The sequence below is a fragment of the Bolinopsis microptera genome, chromosome 3 (genome assembly GCF_026151205.1).
Source record: "Bolinopsis microptera isolate Bmic1 chromosome 3, MBARI_Bmic_1.0, whole genome shotgun sequence".
Classification (NCBI taxonomy): domain Eukaryota; kingdom Metazoa; phylum Ctenophora; class Tentaculata; order Lobata; family Bolinopsidae; genus Bolinopsis; species Bolinopsis microptera.
This window is the reverse complement of record NC_087074.1, coordinates 19,825,746-19,853,168: the sequence shown is the minus strand read 5'-3', so window position 1 is coordinate 19,853,168 and position 27,423 is coordinate 19,825,746. Positions and strand designations below refer to the sequence as shown.

At 37.3% G+C, this 27,423-nt stretch overlaps 2 protein-coding genes across 3 annotated transcripts in view; both read right to left on the bottom strand.

The window, feature by feature from the left end:
- LOC134812180 (uncharacterized) lies at positions 1–27,229 on the bottom strand. 2 transcript variants are annotated; one of them, XM_063819420.1, is made up of 4 exons: positions 27,205–27,229; positions 9,540–9,607; positions 7,440–7,886; positions 1–454 (listed from the first exon to the last, which is right to left on the bottom strand). In XM_063819420.1, the coding sequence occupies exons 2-4, from the start codon at positions 9,589–9,591 to the stop codon at positions 324–326; spliced, it is 630 nt and encodes a 209-aa protein (XP_063675490.1). In that variant the 5' UTR covers positions 9,592–9,607; positions 27,205–27,229; the 3' UTR covers positions 1–323. The 2 variants fall into 2 exon arrangements, with proteins under 2 accessions (XP_063675490.1, XP_063675489.1); XM_063819419.1 differs by lacking the exon at positions 27,205–27,229 and having other exon boundaries at positions 9,540–9,787.
- LOC134812179 (uncharacterized) overlaps positions 22,744–27,423 on the bottom strand; it is a 284,121-nt gene continuing 279,441 nt past the window's right edge. The window contains exons 10-22 of the mRNA XM_063819418.1: positions 26,819–26,964; positions 26,609–26,702; positions 26,244–26,430; positions 26,048–26,142; positions 25,799–25,897; positions 25,477–25,644; positions 25,070–25,280; positions 24,809–24,955; positions 24,607–24,671; positions 24,148–24,291; positions 23,896–24,012; positions 23,607–23,708; positions 22,744–23,362 (exon numbers count right to left, since the gene is read on the bottom strand). Coding sequence (XP_063675488.1) covers positions 22,998–23,362; positions 23,607–23,708; positions 23,896–24,012; positions 24,148–24,291; positions 24,607–24,671; positions 24,809–24,955; positions 25,070–25,280; positions 25,477–25,644; positions 25,799–25,897; positions 26,048–26,142; positions 26,244–26,430; positions 26,609–26,702; positions 26,819–26,964 — 1,940 coding nt within the window. The 3' untranslated portion in view covers positions 22,744–22,997. The remainder of the gene's footprint in view (positions 23,363–23,606; positions 23,709–23,895; positions 24,013–24,147; positions 24,292–24,606; positions 24,672–24,808; positions 24,956–25,069; positions 25,281–25,476; positions 25,645–25,798; positions 25,898–26,047; positions 26,143–26,243; positions 26,431–26,608; positions 26,703–26,818; positions 26,965–27,423) is intronic.

Here is a 27,423-nt window from a genome sequence, read left to right as displayed (position 1 = left end):
TTCACGTTCCTAGTCCTGACACAAAAGTCATGGATCGGGGAAAAAAATGTATATTACAATAAATATAATAGGTATTCTGAAAAAACATACAATGAATATCAATAATTACTGAATCGCAGTCTCTTTCTTTTATTTTTTATTAAAACATTGAAAGTTGTCTAAAATATTAAAATTTTAAATATCAAAAGTTGAATTATAGATTATAAATTTATAGATTCGTCCGGGTTTTTGAGTTGTTATTTTTTCTATCACATCCCGATAAAACACCATGTTAAGATAGTGTTTTGTACCGTAGAACCATTCCAGTCCACTACACAACAAGTTTAGATTCTCATATCAACAGCAAACAGGAGAACGACGAGCAAAATTAAGCTGACTTTCAGGGCTGCTGCATCAGAGTAGTTCTGGTTGTCTCCCTGTTCACTTTCATCTTCTTCTTCGCTTGTATCTTCTTCTGAAGGGGAAATTTAATTTAGTAAAAGATACCTTCATTCTGGAAAGATATCGGCATGATCTATTTTATATGGCTTTGACTAATTATTGCAAGACCACGAACAGACACAAATCTCATATTCATATTTAGGAACTATAAACAAGTAATTACAAATACAACTATTCGATTATCCTAGTTCGCTTGACTCCCGTACGTTAAACTGTTCATTTGTCTTTCAATGTTAACAAATTTAATTAAATGGGTAAGATATAATCGAGTGCAACCGTCAAAATACTGGCACTGAAAAATTATTCATCATCCTGATGGACGATTCTTCTATTCATAGGTGGAGCCTGATATAATTAAGTTTTTAGGACGTACACAGTAGAAAATAGGTATCAGATTCAGAGTGTGCGACAAAGTTGACCAAATCTTGCCTTATAACCGTCGAATCCCTGCTCTTTAACCAATGATGTTTTATGATTGTTAAATTGATCTAATTAGTAACCTACTACATTTCAGAATAAGGAATACTATACAGTTAACTATAGGCAGCTATTACCTGGGGACCTCAGGCTATCATGTTCATAAACGAATAGAGATTAGGAATAGGCGGAATGACAGGCTGAGCGCGGCCCAGTAAAGGCAGCTATAGTTAACAGATTCACAAAAATGCAAACTTGTAGTTGTAACATTATAGTGCATAATAACAATAAAGTTTCTGTGTTGAGAACTACTGAACATGCTTGGTTAATATTTTTGTATATATAGAAATAATCTCAACTTCAAATGAACATGTCCATTAATAAAAATAGAAAGTCCTGGCTACCCGGCAGTTTTGCACGAAACTACCGACAATTCCCCCTCCACCCGTCGATGAACATCATAACTTATTTGGTATATCTACTCGACTGAAAAATTGTCTTTGGCGAGTATGATCCGTGTTTCCAGTGTCAGATGTAGCGATGTCATTATGTCATAGTATTATGTTGCAATCAGTAAATTATATAATTAATAATAACCAAGAAACACGTTCTAGCATTGTACAGGAACTGAATGATTGAACTTTCTAAACTAAATTCACTGGATCCTATGATAAGTTTAATTTTGTTTTAACAGTAGGATGTAACAAGTTATCTTAGATATAATAATAAAGTTAAAACAGCAGAGCATCATTTATGGGCAGTTATAAATACCCACCAAGTCTTAAGAAACCGCATCAGAACATCTAGATTAATCCATGATAACTGTCGTAGTAATTTAAGCAATGTGTTTTACTCATTATCATTTCTTTATTTATGGTTCTGAGATGAAATTTGACATTTGATTTTTACGATTCTATGTAGTATAACAGATCAAGTCTGTTACGATCCTATTTACGACTAGCCAGGTGTGGCTAGGGTGAAGGCGAAATAAATATCCTGGTCCACGAGACAATACTAGAACTATTTCACAGCCTACAAGCTACGGGACAGGTCACGTGGTGTGCTTTCGTCATGACAAAAGGAGAGAAGGAACTCATAAAGCGGAAAATAGAGTGTACTGTGTAGAGACGATAAATTATATATAGGCCTTATCAGGAACATGGATGCTGAAAGTCCTTCTGGTAACAACTGTCGAGAAATGACCAGAGCAATCACAGGAATTACTATCTCATGTTCGAGAAAACGAATATCAACCAGATGAAGGAGACAATTCACCGAGCTGAGGCAGAAAGGAACACGTGATATCGATTGTCGAGGGAGGAGCTCATTGGAAAGAAAACAGGAGTGATAATTATGGGCCTAACCGAAAGACATGGATGATTTAAGACCTTCAGTCACCAGGGTTAACGCTAAAAATACGCCTCATCAACAAACTATAATGAAGCACAATGCACATGCTTTTATACTGTGTAAACTCTGCAAAATAAATCTTGAACCAAAACAGTTTTGAGTTTGTTTGGTAAAATACGTAATTACTGCTTATTTTCAAGATATTTTATAAAAACATCAGTTTTCAATTGATAATTGTTTCAACCTTTAGTAACTGAAAATGGCTTGTCTCCATCATGTCTACTACAAAATTGAAAATATACAAGATTTATAAATTATAGTTTGCTATTTTGTAATCCGCTATCGCCAATATGATTATAACTCTGCCTTCATTGAAAGAGTGTGATTCTATCTCATTCGGAGAACAGTAATTGATAAAATTATGACCACTTTAGTAAGTTATAAATAACAATATGCTAACTATCCTATATCCCATATCCTATATATGTGTTATATTAGGTAGGTTATGGAACTGCTGGAGCAACGAGTGCCGAAGGCACGAGTTCCGACAGCTGTTCCACAACTTACTTATGGTACAGCACATCAAGATAGATAAGGCTACAATTTGCGACAAAAAAAAAAAATTTGGACTTAATTAACAATTTAAAAAACACTTTTTTATATTTTCTTCCGTAACGCTGACCAATCAGAGACGATCCACATGGCCTATAGCATGATCAGTCTTGCGTGTCACGTGAAAGATTTCCTCTATTTCATTGGATGCTTACTTGTGGGCACGTGTAAAACCGGTTTTTAGTTACTCAATAAGTTGTTTGTATACTCCAAACAACTTATTGAGTAACGCATTTTTTGGCAGATCTTTAAATTGAGTTTAGAGGTGAGATTGAGAGGATGAGCGTGCAAGGACCCGGTCCGATTTTATGGTTAATGTCAGTCTGCGACCCAAGACATTTATACTGGACCTCCAGGAATCATTATTTCAATAAAGCACCGCTATAATCTAATTTGATAATTGGAAAAGCAAGAAATAGACAAACCAACTCGGTCTTAACCTCAATGATTAGTTTGTGCAACTAACTATTGAGAGGAGATTGAGAGGATGAGCGTGCAAGGACCCGGTCCTATTTGATCTTTTTGTGCCAGGAATTTTCATTTATTTTGATGTCTCATCACTTATGTCTCGTGACTGCGCTCCTGTGTATGGTCCTCTTAATTATGTCAGTTTCCGTTACACCTGCATCAAACAGTGTGTTGATGGTTCTTGTTCTTAAGAAATGATTAGTCGCCTTAATTATTAGGAGTGAAAAAAGCGCTTTATTTAAATCCGCTTTACCAGGTAGTTTTGATAAATAAAACTTGAATATATTAGTTTATGAAAGTAGTTCCTTTCCGATCTACTCTAATTTAAAACGTTTAAAATGATACTTCATACTTGACCCGTGCTGTTCTCTAGAACTATAAGGATGTGAATCTAATCTCACATAAATATTCAGAAAAACCGGTTTTACTCTGAGACGCTTGTGAATGGCCATTACAGCAGAGTGCTGTGTCACGGGGGCATGTCTCGTGACTACGTCACTCGACTACCACGTGCTTGTGCCGTACCATAATGTTAAATAACACACTTGAAATTTAGACAGAAAACACGTAATCACGAGCTTACGAGAAAATCAGCAAGGTGGTTTATTTATAAATTAAAGTTATTCCCAAACGAGGCTTAACTGCTTAATCCCATATCTACAAAATATAACTGCATCACTTTACCTTTGGATACTACTCATAAACTTTCTCCTTATCTTTATTTGTAACCCTAGCATGAAAAATCCAGGACCCCCGGGAAACTGCTCAGTTTTTTATTGTAACGTTCAGGGCTTGATCCCTTTTGGTGAACTTGGAGATGCAAATCCCACTCTCCACTCTACAAAAATTCACGAACTAAACCATTTTATTTATATCAATAAACCAGATATTGTAGTTTATAATGAAACATGGTTAAAGGACAATATCCATGATAGTGAAATCATCTCGACAGCTGATTACAAAGTATTTAGACTTGACCGTTCTAGCTTTACTCATCCCCCGGACCCCCAGAATAGTCGGAAATTCAGAGTAAATGGGGGTGGTGTCCTTATTGCCATAAAACATTGTCTTGACATAGAATCTAAAATCATTCCTGTCAAATGTAGAGCCGAGATTTTGAGTATTGAGCTTTCTGACAAGTTAGGAAGAAAATCCATATTTAGCTCGTTCTACAGAGTTGGCACACTTGGCAATGATAACCATGATAGAGTCAAGCAATACCTAAATAACATCCGTAGGCGTAGAAGAGTACAGAGCATTACCTTGGTTGGTGATTTGAATATGCCCCAGGTCAGATGGGATGAGGGCTCCTCCTCTGTTCCTATTGAACAAGCATTCATTGATACGTTTAATGATTTATCTTTACAGCGGCTGGTAACAGACCCTACACATTACAGGGGAAATGTTCTAGATGTAGTTTTGACGGATAAGCCAGAAATTATATCAGAATTAATTGTTGACAGTAAACATGGTATTTGTGAGTCGGATCACTATGCGATAAGATTTGACATACGACTTAACGCTAGAAAGAAAAAGTCTACCAAACGAAAAATCTATAGCTTCAAAAGGGCCAATTGGACCAATTTAAATAATGCACTGAATTCTGAAAACTGGGAACATCTACTTAGTGGTAAACCAGTCGAAGAGGCCTGGTCAGTTTTCAATACTATTTTCACTTCTCATTGTAATTCACATATTCCTAAGATATCTGTCTCCGATGAATTTCAACCCCCATGGTTTGACTCAGATGTCTTTGATTTATGTAGAAAAAAGGAGCGACTACATGACGAATGGAAACAGTCTTCTAATCCAAAAAAATATTTAAAATTTTCCAAAGCTAGGAGGGATTTTAAAAATCTCGTTGATGCAAAATTGGACGCAAACTTTGAAGATGATGATAACAGAAATCTCATTAACAAAAAGTTCTGGTCTTTTGTGAAATCTAAATCAAAGTCTAATCGCATTCCTGAAACAGTCAGCTACAATGGTTGCCTACGGTCCGATCCGCAAGGACAGTGTGAGTTATTCAATAAATATTTTAACGAACAGTTTACAGTGGGTAGTGATTATGATATAGATATCGACTTTTCCAGTGACCGTGATTTTCAGGTCAATTTCGACACTTGTAAAATCAAAGGTTTACTTGAAAATATTGATCCAAGTAAAGCGCAAGGGGCCGACAATATCCATGGAAGAATTTTAAAGTACTGTTCAGTGAGCCTGTCTATAAGCCTCTTGCTATCCTTTTTGAAGCCTCTTATAAAACTGGATGTATTCCAGCAGATTGGAAAATGGCAAACGTTGTTCCAGTTCATAAAAAAGGCTCTAAAATTGAAGTTAACAACTATAGGCCAATTTCTCTGTCAAGCATTATTATGAAAGTTTACGAAAAAGTAATCCGGGATGAATTGCTCAATCGATGTGAACATCTTATTGATCAACGTCAACATGGTTTTATGAGTAGGAAATCATGTACAACTCAGCTAGTAAATTTCTGTGACAGCTTAGCCCTATCTCTCAATGACAATGTTCGCACTGACATAATATACTTTGATTTCCAAAAAGCTTTTGATTCTGTCAACCACGACATAATTCTGTTGAAGCTCAAAGAACAATATAACATTGATGCATCTCTACTGAGATTCTTCAAGTGCTACCTTGAAAACAGATACCAAAGGGTTGTCATTGGAAATAAAATGTCTGCTCCCTGTCAGGTTAGATCAGGTGTCCCCCAGGGCTCAATTTTAGGGCCTACTTTATTTATACTTTTTCTTAATGACATTACAGAGGATTTGTCACCGGAAACAAATATAACCATGTATGCTGATGATACAAAAATATGGCGTAGAATCACGTCCCAGGATGACCATTGGCTGCTCCAGCGGGATATTAACAGTCTTCAAAATTGGGCTCATCATAATAAGATGGTGTTTCACCCTTCAAAAAGTCACGTTCTTTCTATTACCCGAGCATATTCTATGAATCGTAGTGTTACTTTTGTGTACTCAATGAATGAAACGGCTATCGAATACACAGACATTGAAAAAGATCTTGGAGTACATATCAATAGTAAGTTAGATTGGTCACATCACTGTGATATGATATACTCTAAGGCTAGTCAGAGGTTAGGCCTTCTAAAAAGAACATGTTACTTCACCAAGAACACTAAAAAAAGTCGGGCCTTCTATCTATCTCAGGTTAGAAGTCATTTCGAACACTGCACAATTGTCTGGCGGCCTCATTCAGAAACCTCGGTGGAGAAACTTGAATCGATACAAAAAAGAGGTATCAAGTGGATCCTTAATGATATTTACTTGAGCCTTAGGGACAAAATAAGGTATTTCATAGCGTGTAAGGAACTAAATATCCTTCCACTCTCGGTAAGGTTTGATTACAAGGATATATTATATTTTCATAATATTTTTATGACATGTCAGTTGTGACATTTCCACCTTACTTACGACGTTTCATGGGAAGTAGGTTAAGGCGATCACATCTAGACGATCTCAGTATGATTAGTGACATTTCTCCTCAAGTTCCACAAAACCTTACGTCAAGCCAGACCAGATGTTCAGGCATATCTAAGTCTTACTTTTACAGAGCACACATTCTTTGGAATAAACTCCCTTATGAATTAAGGGAAATCTCAAGGCCATCCGTGTTTAAAACCCATTTAATTAAGTACCTCTGGACAGTTCTAAACGACCATATAACATCCTCTGACAGTTAAACAATTTACCTTAATGTAACTATATTGTCTAAATATAAATTGATAAAAAGTATAATTAATAAAATATGTTAAATAAAGTGTGTTTATAATTATGATTTATGGTACATTGTTATTTATTATATTTATATTTTAGGCTGTAACCTTATTAGTTCAATGGAATAAACCTAGCATGCCTTGGTTGCAGCATCGCTTCACTTATAGGTGCATTTAGGGCCCGATGTAATTGCTATGATCAGTTTACTGGTCAACTGGTGTTTCGGTGTCCCTTATTTTGTTTACACTCGGTCACTTGTCAAGGCATGTAAGGTCATTCGGCGATATTTTCTTTGAAATAAAATGATGTATTTGTGTAACAATTTGAAAGTTTATTGATTAAAAAAATTGTTACTTTGTTAAACCAATGCTTGTTTTTATTAGTCACCTGGTAATTGTAATTGTGTTCCGTAGTAATCAGATGCTGTGTCGCCGGACCAGAACTTTATCTTTCCCACGTCTCTGGTCCAGGTCCAGGCCCAAGCGCTATCACCGCACGTTGATTCAGAGAGCACTGTGTTGACCACCTCCTCGTCGTTACAGTGTATCACTAGTCTGACACCTGCAGTCCTGGTTAGAGTGAAACGCCACACCTTGTCAGCAGTAGAGAGGAGTTTAACAGGGAAGTTAGCCAATGATGAGGAGCAGTATCTGAGCCAGTATTGTGGAGTAGAGGTGAATTCGAGCCGGACTGCTCCTGCATAAATTCCAGAAGCAGAGTAGAAGTGCACATACACCTGATCGTCACTCCCCAGCACACTATCAGTCCTAATTTCTAAAGGTGTCGACTCAAGATCCCACTCTATTTCCACGTCACGTTTGACTGGTAACTCACCTGTTAATTGTATGTTTAACTTGACTATAAAGGAATTGTAAGAATGTCGCCCATAGTTTATTCTCAGAATTTAAGGGCCCGACCATACTATGACTGTTGTCACCATGACTGTTGTCATGGTGCGGTCAGATGTAATGACCATAGGTGCGTAGTGTGTTTATAGGGCGTGCCAAGGATACGTGACAACTCCTCAGGCACGTCGCGCGTGGCTTTTCAAAAGCCGTGCCTAGCCAAAAATCCGTGCCTGACGTGACTGCAGGCACACTGCACAGTCTATTCAGTACTCGTGCCAACTGTCATGGATAACGTGACGTCACGATTACCTAATAAGGTCTATATTTTGCGTGATATGGATATTGGCAGCGCAGAGTGCAAAGATAGTACTATAGTACAGCTACAGATCGTCTGAAAAATCGATCTACGAACACAAAAAGCTTCCAAAGGATTTATGACGTTATTAGGCTGACTAACTGTTCCAAAATTTTCCACATGTCTTAAAGCCACTTTTGCTACTTTTGCCACTTCTTACCACCTTTCTTGTTTGTCAAATATCTTCAGCTATGAACATCGTAGAAGGTTACAAATTAATCGAGGGTGTTTATCTTATCGACGAGAAGAACTTTTGTCCGAAAAATGTTCACGTCAGACAATCAGATAATTGTATAATTACTAATTAGCTAATTATCTAATTACCAAAAATTATAAAAATGTTTACGTATTGGCTCGAGAATTTTTTGAAAATTTTTCACTTAGACATTTTTTGAGACTTGACAAAATTTTGAAAATTTTAAAATGTAATTTTTTATAAGTTTTTTCGAAGCTCAGACCATGGTTTGGTTGCCGAACCGCATCATACCGAATTGGTCCCCATTGGGAATCAAACCCCAGTCGTCCGCGTGAGAAGCAAATGTATTAAAACCACTAAACCACCCGGCCGACGTGACAGCACTCACTTTTTACTATTCTATCCCAATTGTCAAAGTATTTTTACTTGATAAACAGGAATTAAACATTAAACAGGAATTAAACAGGAATTAAACATGAAATGAACAAAGAGAACACTAACGAACTCGTCTTGGATATCTCAATCATTAGAGTTTAGCTAGAGCTCACTTTCCTTTCAGGAAAACTGTAATTTGAAAGGCCAATTATTAAATTAAATCACTTTGCACTATAATTGGACTTGATCCAATTATTTCGAATAAGTAATAACTAAAATATGCGATATTGAACGTTGATTCGAAAAAAAATTGAAATAATTTAATTAAATTTGATGTACACGCCGATAAAGTTATGACAGTAAGTCGTTTTCATAAAAAGTGGGGAAATTTGGTTTTCATGAATACCAACTAGTAATTACTAATTTTGATACATCCCCAGTTGTGAGGTGAGGATGGTAGGAGGTTTCATTTTTATTATAATCGAAAAATTGGTTGCTACTAGGATAATAAGCAAATTAATCAATTAGCTTATTATTCAATCAGTGGTTGTACTTTTATAGCGATTGCTTAGTAATCGATTAGTAAGTCATATCAGAAAAAGTATTTAAATAATAAATCAATTGTTAACTGAAACGTTTGGGTGGTAACGTTTAGCCTCCCGTGTCCATAATTATAATATGACTAGTAAAGATTTTACCATATAAAATGTTACCTTTGACTGATGACCACAGTAGGATCGTCAAAATGATGATCGTTATCGTCATGACGTTTTACCACTCACTTACAACTTGATAAAAATGAAACAACTAATATGTTATCGTTATTTATCATTTATAATGTACTTATTATTTTATACACTAGTATAAGAATAATAAAAAGTTATGTTTAATCATTTATATCAGGGAAATCTTAACATATTTCTGGAAATTTTAGTATATTTTAAGTCGATTCTCCCGTTCAATTTCGGGTCTAAGATCGTCAAACTAGTGCAGAATCAAGCAAGTTAAGTAATTTTTTACATGTATTAAATTGAATGTGCTTTAGCAGACGTAAATAAAACAACGTAAATAAAACAACGTAAATAAAACAACGTAGATAAAACAACGTAAATAAAATAACATAAATAAAACAACGTAAATAAAACAACGTAAATAAAACAACGTAAATAAAGCAACGTATATAAAACAACGTAAATAAAACAATGTAAATAAAACAGCGTAAATAAAACAACGTAAATAAAACAACGTAAATAAAACAACGTAAATAAAACAACGTATATAAAACAACGTAAATAAAACAACGTAAATAAAACAACATAAATAAAACAACGTAAATAAAACAACGTAAATAAAACAACGTAAATAAAACAACGTAAATAAAACAACGTAAATAAAACAACGTCAATAAAACAACGTAAATAAAACAAGTTGTTTTATTTACGTTGTTTAACAACGTAAATAAAACAACGTAAATAAAACAACGTAAGTAAAACAACGTAAATAAAACAACGTAAATTGTAAATAAAACAACGTAAATAAAAAACGTAAATAAAACAACGTAAATTAAACAATGTAAATATAGGAGGCTGAGCTGCAGAAAATCCTGTTTATGTCGCGTAAGATCATATTTTCAAGCCAAATGATCTATAAGATGAAATTTTCGAAGACAATTTTATGGTTAATGTCAGTCTGCGACCCAAGACATTTATACTGGACCTCCAGGGATCATTATTTCAATAAAGCACCGCATCTAATTTGATTGGAGAAGCAAGAAATAGACAAACAAACTCGGTCTTATCCTCAATTATTAGTTTGTGCAAGGGGTCCGGTCCAAATAATAATAATAATTAACTTGCAATAGAGTGGAAAATGAACATATATGCAACAATAAAAATGCAAATTCGATAAATCTTGGAATTTTTAGCTAAAAATAAAGTTGCGACGAATTATTCATTATAATTGTAAGGCTGCAGGCTTGGCTACCCTGTACTTGTAGAATTAGAATAATCCATAACCTTCTAGAAGTAGAATATTCTGAAATATTTATTTTACTTTTAGTTCAGGAACGGTCATCAAAATGAGTTTGTAACAAGGTCGATTATATTTTGGTAAATTTGTAGCTTTCTCTCAGAAAATGAATCTGGCTTTCTATGGGAGGTAATTAGAATTACACTTACATTCACATTCTCAGATTTAGATAAAAAGCATGCGAGATCACCTGGTCCAATGAGCGGGAAACGGAGAACATGAAGCTCTGGTGACGTTACAGTCACGTGACCTCAGGCGCATAATCACGTGACCTTCGACCCGATCAATTGGGTTCTGTCCTGGTCAGCTCCCTGTTGCCTGATCTTAATTGAGGTGACGTACGACACCTCGTTAATTTTATAAATGTCTGGATAGCTGCAAATTTTAACATGCCCAGCACTTAAGATTCTTAAGGAGTTGTGCAAGATGACGATACATAGAGGCCGCAGAATTATGAGGACTACCAGACTCGTGGAACTTAAGCGATCCATGATATCACGACAGGCCATACTATAATACAAGTACTACGGGCAGCTGCTGATTTCAGATTTCAGATTTCAGATTTCAGATTTCAGATTTCAGATTTCAGATTTCAGATTTCAGATTTCAGATTTCAGATTTCAGATTTCAGATTTCAGATTTCAGATTTCAGATTTCAGATTTTAGATTTTAGATTTCAGATTTCAGATTTCAGATTTCAGATTTCAGATTTCAGATTTCATATGGCTGTATCAGGTATTTACTCTCATTGCAACTTCCTTTTCTTTCCTTCTTATTCAGGGATGTTAGATAGTCATGTTATTTATTATCTCGCAACATTATGGTTGTGTACTGACAGCTGATGTTGATACTTTCGTACGAGCAGCTAGACTCCGATGGTTTGGCCATGTGGTGAGGATGCCAGAAGAAAGAATACCCAACTATCTTCTGCACTGGATCCCAAAGCATAGTAAAAGGTCAAGAGGTAGACCTCGGAAAAACTGGTTGTCATGTGTCCGGGAGGATGCAGCAATCTTCACAGGTGTCGATAAGTATAACATCACGATAGAAGATGCAGAACAACAAGCTACAGACAGGGTTCACTGGAGAGGTCTAATACACCGGAGAAAGGAGTTACTATGTGGTGCAGGCCACTCCAACGACTAGGAGGAGACCTTTTCAAGTAAGTAAGTACTGACAGCTGATCAACTCACCTACTTATCAATCCAATTCTGTATATTATTCGTCACTGATTAGGTGACGTGATCTGCAGATCACCGTGAGACCCCGGATCTCATGGGACCTAGTGGTTGGTGTTAAGCACACGTGTAGCATTTAGAAGTTAATTGGAAGTAACAATTATATTCTTATAGCTGCCAGATCAAAGTTAAATTTAAAATATCTGTGCACGAGACCGACTGGCGTGCGAATAGAATTTTTATTGATAACAGTAAATTATTCGCAAATAAATTCAGCAGACCCAGAATTCTCGCGCACTAAATTAGATTTATCAGAAGCATGAAGTCTCCGGTAAAATTTGTTGCGTTTGTGTTAAGATTTTGGATTTGATTAAAATGAATAAGTTCTTTACAATTATCTATAATGTAATTTGATAACCGGTATTGTAAACCAGTATTTTAATGTAACTGCCAGTATTTTAATGTAACTGCTATTTTTTATTTGCAATGATGCAAGTGCGAAGAACACTGCCATCTCCACGGAACTACCGCTGTAAAGACTCACTACAAAAGGCGAGCGCACCATCTACTCGGGGCCTTTTTCCAGTCATCGGCCCGGGGTTGTGCTCCGCTTGTTCTCTCTCTCTCTCTCTCTCTCTCTCTCTCTCTCTCTCTCTCTCTCTCTCTCTCTCTCTCTCTCTCTCTCTCTCTCTCTCTCTCTCTCTCTCTCTCTCTCTCTCTCTCTCTCTCTCTCTCTCTCTCTCTCTCTCTTTCTCCCGCATGCTTACCAGTTCCATTAGGTTTGTAGTTCTTAGTAAAATTCTTGACCGTATTATTTTCATCCCTTCAACCGTACCAATATGATGATGTTAAGATTAGTTCATTATATTTAGCTCTATAGGTCAAAGTTCTGTCCTAACCAGTAGTCCCTATTAATCGCCTTCCATACAACCGCCGCCGCCTTACTTAGGGTAAACGGACTTTCGCTATGATAATTTATTCATGTTGTTGTTCACATTGAATACACTATGTTACCATATCCTTTTTTACTTGTTTTACTTGGTTATCTTCCAGATATAAATTCACCAACATTTTTTAAGTCGATAATTGCAATAGAATTTCCTTTCCTAAAATGTATCTTCTACTATAGGGCCTGTCATGATATCATGGATCGCTTAAGTTCCACGAGGATCTGGTAGTCCTCATAATTCTGCGGCCTCTATGGATATTGGATCGTCATCTCGCACAACTCTTTAAGAACCTTGTGAGTTTGGCATGTGAAAATTAGCAGCCTTCCAGACATGTATTGGGTTAGCAAGGTGTCGTACGTCACCTCAAAATCGGGTGACAGGGGGCTGACCAGGCCAGAACCCAATTGATTGGGTCTGAGGTCACGTGATTATGAGCCTGAGGTCACGTGACTATGACGCCACCAGAGCTTTCAAGCTCTCTTTGACTTTGTTCCATATCCAATACTTAATGCTTACTTTATGCTTACAAGCACTAACAGATGTTTTTCGCCAATCTACTTTAAGTTCATACCAGCGATCAAATTTTTAAACATTTAAAAAAAATGTGACAATGACTAGTGTATGTAGTACAAAGATGCTGATATCCTGGTACGCACAAAACATCTACTTTGGCAATATTTTCAGATAAATTTCTATTTGATCTTCACAGTTTGAAGCTTTTGCGTCTAGCGATGTATCAGGACTAGCGATGTAGTAATTATTCTACTAATAATATTCATCCTGTTTATTTCAATATAATTTGTCTCAAGAAATTATATTTAGACATTAAACGGAGAATTGTTTGATGCTAATACTAATGTCATAAGTCTAAATCAAATCAAATCTGAGTCAGAGCCTAGAGGTTCACTGGGACCGGGGGAAGAAAGCCTTGTGCAAAATGATCTAACACTGTGGGTGGATATCTTCATAGCTATTGTGAATAACGTAATTCTTGTATAATAGCTGTGCAACTGATTAGTGTCTGATGGAGGGTGAGGGGGTCTTAAACGGCTGAAAGTTGGGTTATATTGAAACGTCGATGACTGGATCAGCAAACTCATATTATTATTTCGATCGCCCAAAGACTAAAAAAAAGGTTTTAAATAAACACTTATCCCCCAACCATGGATCGTCATCTCGCACAACTCTTTAAGAACCTCGTGAGTTTGGCATGTGAAAATTAGCAGCCTTCCAGACATGTATTGGGTTAGCAAGGTGTCGTACGTCACCTCAAGATCGGGTGACAGGGGGCTGACCAGGCCAGAACCCAATTGATTGGGTCTGAGGTCACGTGATTATGAGCCTGAGGTCACGTGACTATGACGCCACCAGAGCTTTCAAGCTCTCTTTGACTTTGTTCCATATCCAATACTTAATGCTTACTTTATGCTTACAAGCACTAACAGATGTTTTTCGCCAATCTACTTTAAGTTCATACCAGCGATCAAATTTTTAAACATTTAAAAAAAATGTGACAATGACTAGTGTATGTAGTACAAAGATGCTGATATCCTGGTACGCACAAAACATCTACTTTGGCAATATTTTCAGATAAATTTCTATTTGATCTTCACAGTTTGAAGCTTTTGCGTCTAGCGATGTAGCAGGACTAGCGATGTAGTAATTATTCTACTAATAATATTCATCCTGTTTATTTCAATATAATTTGTCTCAAGAAATTATATTTAGACATTAAACGGAGAATTGTTTGATGCTAATACTAATGTCATAAGTCTAAATCAAATCAAATCTGAGTCAGAGCCTAGAGGTTCACTGGGACCGGGGGAAGAAAGCCTTGTGCAAAATGATCTAACACTGTGGGTGGATATCTTCATAGCTATTGTGAATAACGTAATTCTTGTATAATAGCTGTGCAACTGATTAGTGTCTGATGGAGGGTGAGGAGGTCTTAAACCGCTGAAAGTTGGGTTATATTGAAACGTCGATGACCGGATCAGCCAACTCATATTATTATTTCGATCGCCCAAAGACTAAAAAAAAGGTTTTAAATAAACACTTAACCCCAACCATAACCCGGCCGGGGCTAACCATGACTCTGACCACAATCCTAGCCCTGTTGTCATAAAATCATAAACTTCTCCAACTTGACCAGGATTATTTTTTAACCGTGGCTTAAGTGTCCCTAGGTTCCCTTCATGAAAATGGCAAATATACCTGAGATCCTGATCGCCTCTATATCTCCTGTTGAATGTGTTGTTTGGGTTTTGGAGTGGTCACCATTGCTAGGAGCTATACCCTCATGACTATTGGTGGGTATTGTGCTCTTCTCTTTTCATCTATAATCATATTATCTTCGACTTAAGTATAGTTAGTGTTACAAGGGGTGAAGCGCCTTGTTATTGGATCACATTACTGTAGCTATCTATAGCCATCTATACAGGGGTGTAGGAAGCTACACCCCCTCAAAGTTTTTCTGGAAATTACTTTTGTTCATGTTTCATGCTACCCTGATCATTCCAGACAACCTTATAACGTAAATGTGGCACTGTGGCACTATCATATGTAGCATGTGGCACTCACATGTGGCACTTGCGGCACTATCATATGTAGCATGTGGCACTAGTGGCACTCACATGTGGAACTTGCGGCACTATCATATGTAGCATGCGGCACTAGTGGCACTCACCTGTGGCACTTGCAGCACTATCATATGTAACATGCGGCACTAGTGGCACTCACATGTGGCACTTACGGCTCCAATATGCTGCATAGTTAGGTACAATACTGCTTTTTTTGCAAGAATCATCAACTGAACTGGTTGCAACTTCAACTATAAGTTATAAAATTGATTTTTACAATAATATCGTGAAATCTAATTCTGCCCAATTCATACTGCGATTCAGCAATCATAAATAACGCTAAAGACGATATTAATTTGTTTAATGATTGCAATCATAATATGGCTTGTTAAGCTTGAATTGATCAGTGTTCTTATTATATATATCATGTCCGTCCAAGTTAAAGTCCGTTGAATTTTTTCAAAAATGTTTCCAATTCCAACTTTTTGTCTAGAATATGACAACTATGAGAACTTTATTGTACCGTAAGTTAACGACGGAAAGGTTCTGAGGTTCTCTTTGGTCTGCCGGAGGCACAGAAAACTTTTCTAGTATATGATGTTTTCAAGGGTCACTTGACGGAAAAAGTCAACGAAATTATGGCACTCAACAACATAGTTCATGAGCTAGTCCCCACCAACATGACAAACTTGTTTCACATTTCAGCCTCTAAATATTACGGTAAATCGTGTTGACTTACTTGACTGACTTAAGGCGGCTTCAGCGTCCGAGTATTGATGCGCTGTCTCCATAAAACTCTATCCGCCATAAGTCCGCCCATTTCTCCAGTGTCGTTGAGACCCGTGTCAGCTCATAGGCTATCAACATAGGTCATGGCTGGTCTCCCCCTACTCCGCACCCCATGAGTTGGTTCCCAGAGTAGCAAGCGGTTTGCGACTAGTTCTGGGTGCCGGTGGATATGGCCTGCTAGTCGCATCCTGCGCTCTTGGATCTTCATGGTTGCTCTCGGTAGCTTGCCATAGACTTCTTTGTTGGTTTTTCGCTGCTTCCAATCCACATTAAGTGCCATCCTTAGCATTCTAGTGTAGCAGCCATCAATGCGTTTCTTCAATTGTTCTGTCAACGTCCACGTTTCAGAACCATAAAGAAGTATTGACTCCACAGTAGCAACAAATAGACGGATCTTTAGTCCTCTTCTAAGGTCAGACTTCCACATCTTCTTTAGCTTGTGGCAGGCTGCCCAAGCCTTAGCTTTTCTGACCCGCAGGTCCCTCTCTGTTGTTGCTATCCAAGCTCCAAGGTAAACAAAGTCTGTCACCTTTTCCAGATCGTGTTGCCAAGATTATTGTCCGACATTGTTATAGTTCATATTACTCAGGGGAGGTAATGAAACAGATAAGTGCTGGGAAAGATCCACGTGATGTTAAGGTTAACCTAAAGTTATCTAAGATAAAACCACTTAACGCCGAATGGCTAGTAAAAGTTTACACTGAAAGGACCGAGGTAGTTTGATAAAAAAAGGTTTCCAAAAAGCGGGTATTACTGATGCTTTAAGCATGGAATTTTTAATGCACAAAAACCCATTTGATGAAGATGATATGTGATATTAGACAATAATCATGTACACATATTTTAACACGTTAACTGATTAAGGATTGCTTTTCTTGCTTACTGTATGAAAAATTGATTTAAAAATCATATGCTTAAATAAAAAAAACGTAAAAAAAGATGAAAAAAATTCGGATTTTTGATGGTTTTGATTGCCTTCTAGCGTTCATATTAATGTCCGTTCATAATTATGTCCGTTCAAGTAATGTCCGTCCAAATAAGGTCCGATAAGGTATAATTTAGTTTCGCAAGTGCGCATTTTAGTGCCAAAAGTGCCGCATGTTACAAATGATAGTGCCAAAAGTGCCACATGTTAGTGCCGCATGTTACATAAGATCAGTAGATGTTTTCTTCTCAAAGTGTGGGTATGTCGCTTTTCAAAACTATGGTTATGCGCACAAATTTGATCCTAAATATTGCAAAAAGGTAGGTGCGTGCGCGGGTTTACATAGATAATCAATACTGTCTGGAGTAGTGAAGTCAATCAAGATGTCGATGTTGCACGTGTTGTAAAATATGTGCGCATCTAACAGCTAGTTGCATGTCTTAAATTCTGTGGAGTGTGGTTGCTTTGCTGCGCGAGAGTTGGTTTCGTTTACACGTCAATTGATCATTCCGACTTTATTACTTTTTGCAACAAAGCTAGATGTCCGAGTCTAATTCGAATTCAGGTGACGATGTTACTGGGCCGCGCTCAGCCTGTCATTCCGCCTAATCTCTATTACCAACATTAAAGCCTGGGGTCCTCAGGTAAGTGACGATGTAGAAGTTCTTGAGGTTCAAGATCACTCTCAAGATTATTCTTCTTCACTTTCTGTGACTCATAGTGAAACTGAAACCAACAACACCAAACAATTCTTTTCAGAAGTTCCTTTTTCTTCAAAATGTTTTGCTGCTTGGCAGCAGTTCAAAAAGGGACATGGACCCAAGTAAACACTGTTCGAAAGTTCTAAAGACCAGTGGTGGATCAACCAAAGGATTGTTTTCTAATCTGCTTTCAGCACACCACATTTTGATACCGACTACAAGAACTAACTCTTCAAAAAGACAACGAACTGAACCATCGTTGGCCACTTTCTTTGCATTGAAAATTCTAATCAAAATTGCGATTGACACTCTATATTCTATAATATACTGCTTCAAGTACACTTTTATAAAACTCGTAGTCGAACTCCAGGATTGGCACAATTGGGAAAATGGGTGATTTATATTCCTTTTATTCCTTGTATTCCTTGTATATATTTTTGCAGACACAAAAAATGTTCGACTCAAACCTTTTAAAATGGTTATACTTTTACTCAAATTGAGTCGGTATATAGTATGTGGTTCATTTATTGCCGGTGGATCGGTCTTTCTATACAGTTTTATAACTGGTTTCATGGTACACCGTAGTTACTAACTGAAAGTGATGAATCTAGGAATGAAGTTCCGAGCCAATTTCGCCATTAAAAGTTTGAAAAAGTGACCTCTTCAACTGTAGAACTGACTCATTAATCCTAGCAGGTAATTAACTCTGGATCCTCATCAAATTGATTCCATTCTAAATTCTAACCATAAACAACAAAAAAACCATTAACAGATAACTCCGTTTACCATTTGACATGTTCCAGTTTGAACGAGGCCTTCTCCGGACAAATTCTTGAAGGCAAGTCTTCTCTAGCTGAAGTCCAAACAGTATAATTTATTTGATAGTGTATTACTAAGGTGCACCCCAGCACTCGGCGCGCGCGGCGGCTTTGATGCTAGCGGCTACAAGTTAGGCAGCTGCAGAAAAGATGCCGCGCGCGTTCAGCGTGCGAATTTTCGTTTTTGATTTTACAAATGACAAAGCAACTTTTAATGATTATTATTGGAATTATCGGATATTTATAATTCAATATGTATTGATTCTTCTGTGGAAAATAAAAATTGTATTTTACTTAAAAATTGTATTTTACTTTCTGCTGATATTGATAATTGTAGTAAAGTAATCAATAAATGCTTGTCATACACATACGTTGTATGACCCGCCGCGCACGAAGTGCGCGGCTCCCCCTGTATCGTCAGGACGATACCATAGTGAAACGACCGTGGGGGTCGCAACGTGATACAAATTACCTGAGGACCCCAGGCTATTATGTTCATTAACATACCGAATAAAGATTTGGCGGAATGACAGGCTGAGCGCGGCCCAGTAAGATACAAATAAATGCCAAAAAATGACCTCTGACGAGGCTCGAACCGGGATGAGCTCAATAACATAAGCCGCCTTAGCCGCCATGCTACTACAGGCTCAACAGATTTACAATATGTAACTCTATAATCTATATAAAAATACGCGCACGCAAGTAACTTTTCGTTATTTATGGATCCGAATAAAAGCGACATACCCACAATTCTGAGAAATAAACCTCGCGCGACATAAAGCGACATAATCGCAATTTCGCCCACACATTTGCTAGAACACCTCCTCCATAAAATAGTGCTGCAAGTGCCACATGTGAGTGCTGCAAGTGCCGCATGTTACATATGAAAGTGCTGCAAGTGCCACATGTGAGTGCTGCAAGTGCCGCATGTTACATATGAAAGTGCCACAAGTGCCACATGTTAGTGCCGCAAGTGCCACATGTTACATATGAAAGTGCCACATGTTAGTGCCACAAGTGCCACATGTTACATATGAAAGTGCCACAAGTGCCACATGTTAGTGCCCAGTGCCGCAAGTGCCACATGTTAGTGCCACAAGTGCCATAGTGCCACATTTACGTAATAAAAACGGCTCAAAACTCACTAATTATTCCAAAAGGGTATGACAATTTAATTACAAATTTGGTACTGTGAAAATACTCTGTACTCACAGTCTTTAGAAAACAATGGTACAAAAATTTGTAAAATCCGAGCAAGTTTATTTTTATCGTGCACCCCCTATTAGTATTACTATTAATATTATTAAAATACTGGCTGTTTCATTGCATTTCGTGTTAACGTACGTACGGATGTCGGATGACAGTATTATATAATGTTTGTTTTAAACCATAAAATGTTAAACCGTCTAATATGTAATATGTAATAGTCCAATTAACTTGGCGCGTGTTTCGGTAAATGTTTTTTGTCGCAAAGAAAGCTTTAATAAAACAATAATCACCAAAATGCGAAAAATAAAAGGAAGCTTTTTGAATTTGCGTTTCCTGATTCCTTGATAATGATTGTTGATTTAATTGTAGGTTTATAGTTTACCAAAACGCGCACCGAGTTGTAGTTGTACTGTACTCGTCCGGGCCGCGTCGACGTATAACGCAACGGTTAACGTATATAATTATATAACTGTCAATGTTTGGAACAAATAATAATATATTACAAATATTACATGACGTCAATTCCTTAACGAAAATGCCACAGTATACCTATAGTATTAACCAAATGTTAATTGGCAAGTGACCCATCAGTATCAATGAAATCAATGTAAATTTGTCATACTTTTTTGGAATGATTAGTAAGTTTCGCATTTCGTTGACCATTGTTTATGGTCTGGCCCGTCGGCAACATTTCAAGAAGAAAGCGGCCGCGCGCGCTTATACTTCAAGTCCAATACAACTTATGATCGCGGCGCTTGTCTTGGTAGGTTAATGTTATAAACTTACAAGTACAAGTATAACAATATTTGCATACCTTGTAGTTTTATAACCTACCAGGACGCGCGCCGAGTTGGACTCGTCTAATAGTAATATTTGAAACAAATATTTTACGAGTATCATATTTTATAAATAAGTATTGAAGCGAGCTTGTTCTTAGTTGCGCAAGTCTTCGGCCTAGTCTACAGTCTACTGTGGCCGTATAATAGGTTGATCGACAGGTACGTATGCTTCGCAACCGAAGCTTGCCTTGATGATGTTGTAGAATGAGAATCCCAATCACCGATGCAGTTTTCTGTTGAGTTTTTGCTTTTTGTTCCATTGTTGAACAAAAAAGGTTTTCATAGACTTGCTGAGGGATTGAAAGATCGCGATCGCTAATTCCTCCTGATAGTTGTTTTACTGTGTTCCTGGTTGTATCACGTGGTGACCCCCACGGTCGCTTCACTATAGCGTCTTCGACGCTACAGGGGGAGCCGCGCACTTCGTGCGCGGCGGGTCATACAACGTATGACAAGTTCCTGGTACGGTGGATTCCAGCCTGGGGAATCATAACAGTTTTAGATCCTTCTGCTCGGCGTAAGCGTGCCCCCTACTAAGGAAGAGCATCCATCTTTGTCCAATCCCTCCATGACCTCCCGAGGTAGATATAGACTTGGGACGAAAGCTCGATAGCGAGCGGATATCTTCCAGTGTCACCCCAAACAGCGGTGTTCGAAGTCGATTTGTTGACATTCATGGTCCATTTCATGAATGATAGGTGAACTTTCTCCAGGTGGTATTTTGCGGTGTCCTGTGTATCAAGAGCTTGATTTTTGCTCTGGAGTTTGTGTACATGAACTCCATGTATTATTAAAGAATCTTCCTTTGATGCCTAGCTTCTAGAGTTTTATTTGTACAAGAGTGCCTCCCGGCAAACTGTATCAAACTATATATATATATGTATCAAACTATATATAGTAAAATTGGTAATGTAAATGGTTAATTTAGAGTTAGACTTTTGATTTTATGAATAACCTACTTCGCAACTCATCGACAGTAAATACAAAATAAATATTTTGCAGGAATCCCCCATTAAACTTAGACGCCAGTAAATGAGTTTATGTAAAATCTAGAAAGTCAAAAATCATTTATCACTATACTACAAAAAAATATACAAATAAAAACGTTATCAGAGACTACAATAACATAAACCCGCCACGCAAAGGGTTTATATAACAGATCATCCCGCGCTAGCGGGATGATCTGATAAACACATACGAGTGCGCGCAGCGCACGAGTTTTGTGTTAATATGTAATCCCGAAGCGCCAGCTGAGGGATTACATTTATTTAGCCCTGAGCGTGAAGTGTTTATGGATTATAATTATCTCCGGCGATTTCGACAAGGGATTTATACTTTAGAATTGGAAAGCAGTTCATCAATCTGAATGTCAAACCGATCTGTCATAGTGGAGCAATAGCTTGAACGTTAGCAGGAACAAGAGCTGGAAGGAGAGCAAGCAAAACAATACTATTTTTAGGGCACGGACAAGGGTAGCTGGCTAGTCGCCAACTTCTCACGCCACGCGTTGGAGAAATTCCAAGAATTAGCTGCTTTGGCAACGTTCCCAGGAATTTGCGTGTAAAAGAAGTGGACGGTTACGATGTTTCATATCACGTGGTGCGCTTTCGTGTCACGTGGTATAGACTCGACGTATGCTATTGGTGGCACGTGGTACGCACGTGACGCGCCCACGTGATCGCGCGTCTAGCTGTTCTACTATTATCGAGTTCTAATCAGCAGTATCATTGATTATTGTAAGTCGGAGAATTGAATGATAAACATCAGTTACGACTAAAAAGCGGGCCGGGTTTATACAAATTTCCGGGGCGGGATGATATCACCTTGAGATGTTTATCTAACAGCGGGCCGGGCTGAGTGATAATATGATCCCGCGTCGAAATCCCGGAGATATTTATAAGTACAAAAAGTCTATTTGCTGATTGCTGAACTGCATAGATCTTTGTGCAACCTTGTCAATTAATAATCAACAGATTGATGCCAAAAGGATTAATGCTCCATCCCTAATATTTGAAATCTCATAAAAGATAATGTCGAAACTATAAGTTATTTTTAGCTCTGAGTGTTCACTCATGACTGTATGTACATCGCGAAAGAGTCAAATAAGTCACAACGTAGCATTTCTCAAACTTTTTCTCGGACGGTTTAAATTTAGTTAGGAATTACTTCCTTCTTTTAAACTCTCACTCCAGTTTTCAAATATTGATTTGAGCACCACATTATTTCCCTCCGAATAATTGAATACAACATTGAACTTATTACTGCCCACTGGATATGTAATTTTGGGCGATTCGTTTCCCGCATCATTATCCCAATAGAATATTACCAATTTTGATACTTTAAACTTGTCCTTATCGATTGTAGAGGATGCTGCTGTGTAAGTAAAAGTCACTTGTTCATTATTTGGTTCCATTTTGATATCTGTTTTATGCTCGTTGTATGTGAATGTGGAGGTAATATCGCTACTATAGTACCCTTCATTGTATTGGAATATGTGTACCTCAACTTTATTCTCGTCATCTGCAAAGGGAAAACATTACAACATCATTGAGCCGGTATAAGTTCGAACTAATAAGATTAAGATGGCAACGAAACAGTCACTTATCACTAAATCGGTTATCTTGTGAGGACTATTTTCTTATTCCCTATGAAAGAAGCTACACCTCTGTAATGACCTATCTCGGGACTCGGGGCCGGAAGTGACTCCTGGTGAACCGTATCTGTAGCTCTAGTCAAAATCAACGTATTTGATAATTATACTTACCCTTATCTTGTAAGACGAATATGTTGTCAAGCTTGTAGAATATAAGTTTGGTGACATCTTCCTCATAAGTCAGTTCTGGTTCAGGAGAATCATTTTCGATATCTGAAAGAAAATAAGGAAATTGTACATCAAATAGTTTGCTTATCTATCTAATTTCCGAAAGTGTCTCCAGAGACATGATCAGGGGTATTATTGTCATTGCTCATAATATCCCAATCACTGTGTAACAGCCGAAGTAAAATGATGGAAAATATAGACTTCAAGTTTGAGTTAGATGAATTTGACTCACTGAAGTGTGTGCCCTCAGTTTGCAGAGTAGGGTCAGGAGCCAACCACTCTCCTTCTGGAAACTCTACAGTCACTTTAGGGGACCCTTCCAAGTTCACAACCATAAAAAGGTTTTCTCCTGAGAAGGTAAAATCCTTGTTATTAATGAATAATTTGATTCTGTTTTTAACAAAATGTTGCATTAGGTAAAGGCTGATCACGGTAGTTTGTATACTGATAACGTAGTTGTACGATGCCTTATCGTCCAACTCACCGATAACAACTCCATTACTCTTTTCCGTTATGAAAGGCTTGGATGTTTCGTACGTTTTATCGAGATAATAGTGCAGCTGTTTTCGGAGAACGACACTCTCTTTCATCTTCATAAATACATCATCACCTGAGTTGCTCAGCGCACCTGGGATGAAAATCTCATGGAATACTGAAGGGGCACTAGAAGTGCACTTAACGATCTTGGTTTTTAGGGTTATTTGAGGGCACGTTGTTAATGTAGTTTAACGCAAACTATTAGATTATTTTCCCCTTAAGTTTTCAATTTGTGACATATTGCTAATTTATAGTTCCGCGAGATTGAAAGGGTTTTTGTTAAACTTAAGGGTCGAATATGGATATATCACATAAATAAGCCTGTTCCCGACTTTGAGCGTTCCTTCGATTCCTGATTTTTAAATAAAATTTACTGTAGCTAAACTATCCATTCTCAAATGCTCACCTGTTAGATCCTCTACTTCACTCGAAATGATAACATAAGGCATCAGCAATGCCAGTAAACCCCACCTGTATTTGTAATAATTTGTTAAGCAAAAATATTTTAGATAGATATAATAAATTATACAACAAGTTTATTGGAAAATTAAGTTGAAGAAACAATCTGGAGTGCTAAATCGTTAAAATGTATTTGAATGAACACTCACCGGAAACAGATAGATTTCTGATCTGCAGTAGAGGGAAGAACACCACCACACATGTTACATGTTACAGCTCTGATGCCAAGTTGGTGGAGGTTGAGAATGTTGTGATAACACGTTTTTAAACCAGCCTCAGTTAGATCCAGATTAGTCCTGAGTTCGAAAACCTTTAAATTTGATTCTTCCGCAAAAGGATGTTTTTTATTTTGGGATTGCATTTATAGGTAATAGAAAGTGACAATATACAGGAAGTCGATTAAATCTAACCTGTGATAGTGGGTTGTGCCTGGTGACGCAATAGTTTCTAAAACCAAATTTTTGGCAACATTTTGGGGTTGTAACGCTTTCCTCTTCGAAACGTCATAAAAGTTGTGTTCTTTAAATACTTTGCTGTCCCCAAAATCAGCACTAAGACACACGCTGGTATCATCCTCAAACTGTTGATCAGAACAGTGGAAATATTTAGAGCAGTCTTCGCCTGTTATGAAATAAATATTAATCAACTAAAAGTGCAAATGATAGCCTGATTCGAAAGTGCATAAAATTAATCATAATAACGATTATAATTAATAAAACATGTCTAGCATTGTTATCGCATGTCCGGAATGTTCCTGAAACATTCTTCTGTGATAATAAATTGTAACATAAACAATTATTTTTCTTTATCCATTTACTTGTTGGGCTAAGTAGAAATCCGCCCTGAAGTAAGAAACCAGCATCGGTATCACTCAGATAAGAATCAAAATCAGATTGTATTTCTGAGTTGTCGAAATCAAGTATATAAGTATCATCTCCATCGGTTGGGTAGTATCCTTCTTCAGGGGTTAGAGTTATACCGGATCCTAAAAATGCAAATGATTATTAACAAATGAACCTCATTATTCGATATAAAATTAAGGATGCCAATTGTCAAGAAATACAACCTCCTGAAAGCTTATTCTTAGGATTCAATAAACGGCGTGAAGCTAATTATTTTAGTTAATCATGGTCGCTCACCAGAAGTAATTGTTTGTCTCGTCTTCAATGGAAGAATTATGTTAGTAGAAGCAGCAAGATTATCCTCATTCTCGATTTCTAATTCATAACCTAGGTTACCTGAAAAATACACACGTTATTTCTAATGTAAAGCCACAAAGAACGTTAAATATAAATGTGGTTAAATTGAGATTGTAAACAAAGGAGGACGAGATTGAAAAGAAGGTAAGATTGGATTTATAAGGAATAGAGAATGAGATTGGAAAGAACCTTTTTTCATAGAGATAACATCTGGAGATAATATATAGTGAGTAGCAATACTGTTCCCGCTATCTTGATCTGTTTTGATTTTATCTGTCGTCAAACTGAAATCGACAATCGTAAATATTTCTCAGATTTGTAAGGATTCAGATTCTATTATTTGCCAATCAAATTAAACGAAAATCAAATTTATTTATGTAAGGACCTTCCTACGATGAAATCGTTGGTCCAAGAAGCGTCGGAGGCTGGATATATTGCTTTCCACTTCTCCGTACACTGATTCAGTGCGTCGTGAACAGAATCACCATAATAGAAGTAGAACTTCACCTCATCGACCCTATAAATCAGCCACTCAGTTTCTGTTTCAGTCAGTGTTATCTCGATCGGAGCACCTGCAAAGTTAATTTAATCGACATAAGCCACTAGAATATAAGATTAGGTGAGGAGAGTAAAGCGGTTCTAGGGTACTGTTCGGTGAATCAAATTCGGTATAAAGAAATTCTATCAAAGATTGATATTTGATGTTGATAATTAACTTGTATTGATGGTTATTGGTTAAGTGATACGAACCTTGTGCTTCAGCAAACATACAGAGGCTTTTATCTGCATCATTACTAGCGAGGTAAATTGGAAGATAGGTTGGATTATCCTCGCTCGTCCACAGCTGATGATGGTTATAATGTCAAAATAAAATGTCAATATTTCATTCCCACATGAACTTGCCTGAACATTTACAACCAGATCGATTATCGTACAAATCAAAAGCTGTAGGTTATTTACCGTGAACTGCTGTTTGGACTCTCCGGTGGGTTTCGTCTCGAAAAAGGTCCCATCAATGTTACCAAAACCAGCGTATTTGCTTCCCTTGTCGCTAAAAACAAATTTCATCGTTTCATTATCCTTCATCGTCTGAGCGAGTTTCCAATCTGTCATCAGGAGAGAGTTATCATAGTGAGAAATTTACTTTTCTGTGAATGATTCCTCCCTATAAATCACAATAAGCCGGCCCCATGGAATACACGCGATAGTATGTTAATTGACCAGCTTCAGAGGAATTTGTTTCCCTGTGAATCAATCAAACTAGATGAATTGTTGTAAATACTGAGATCAAACTATCAATCTACAGGCTATCGTCAAACATGTTGCAAGGCGTCATCTTCAGTGACATAAGCCCTCAAATTATTTGTTATAGTGTTGAAAGTATTAAAAATTGACCAGCTTACCCAGATCTAAGTCTTGACGGAGAGAGATAGTGTCTAGAGGATCCGATGCATACGTTACTCCACTGTTATCAGTCGTTGTTATCTTTAAAAGTAAGGTTTATCACTCATAATTGAAATCTGACTTCCATGGCCCTTAAGGGAAAACTTACGCGACATCTGTAA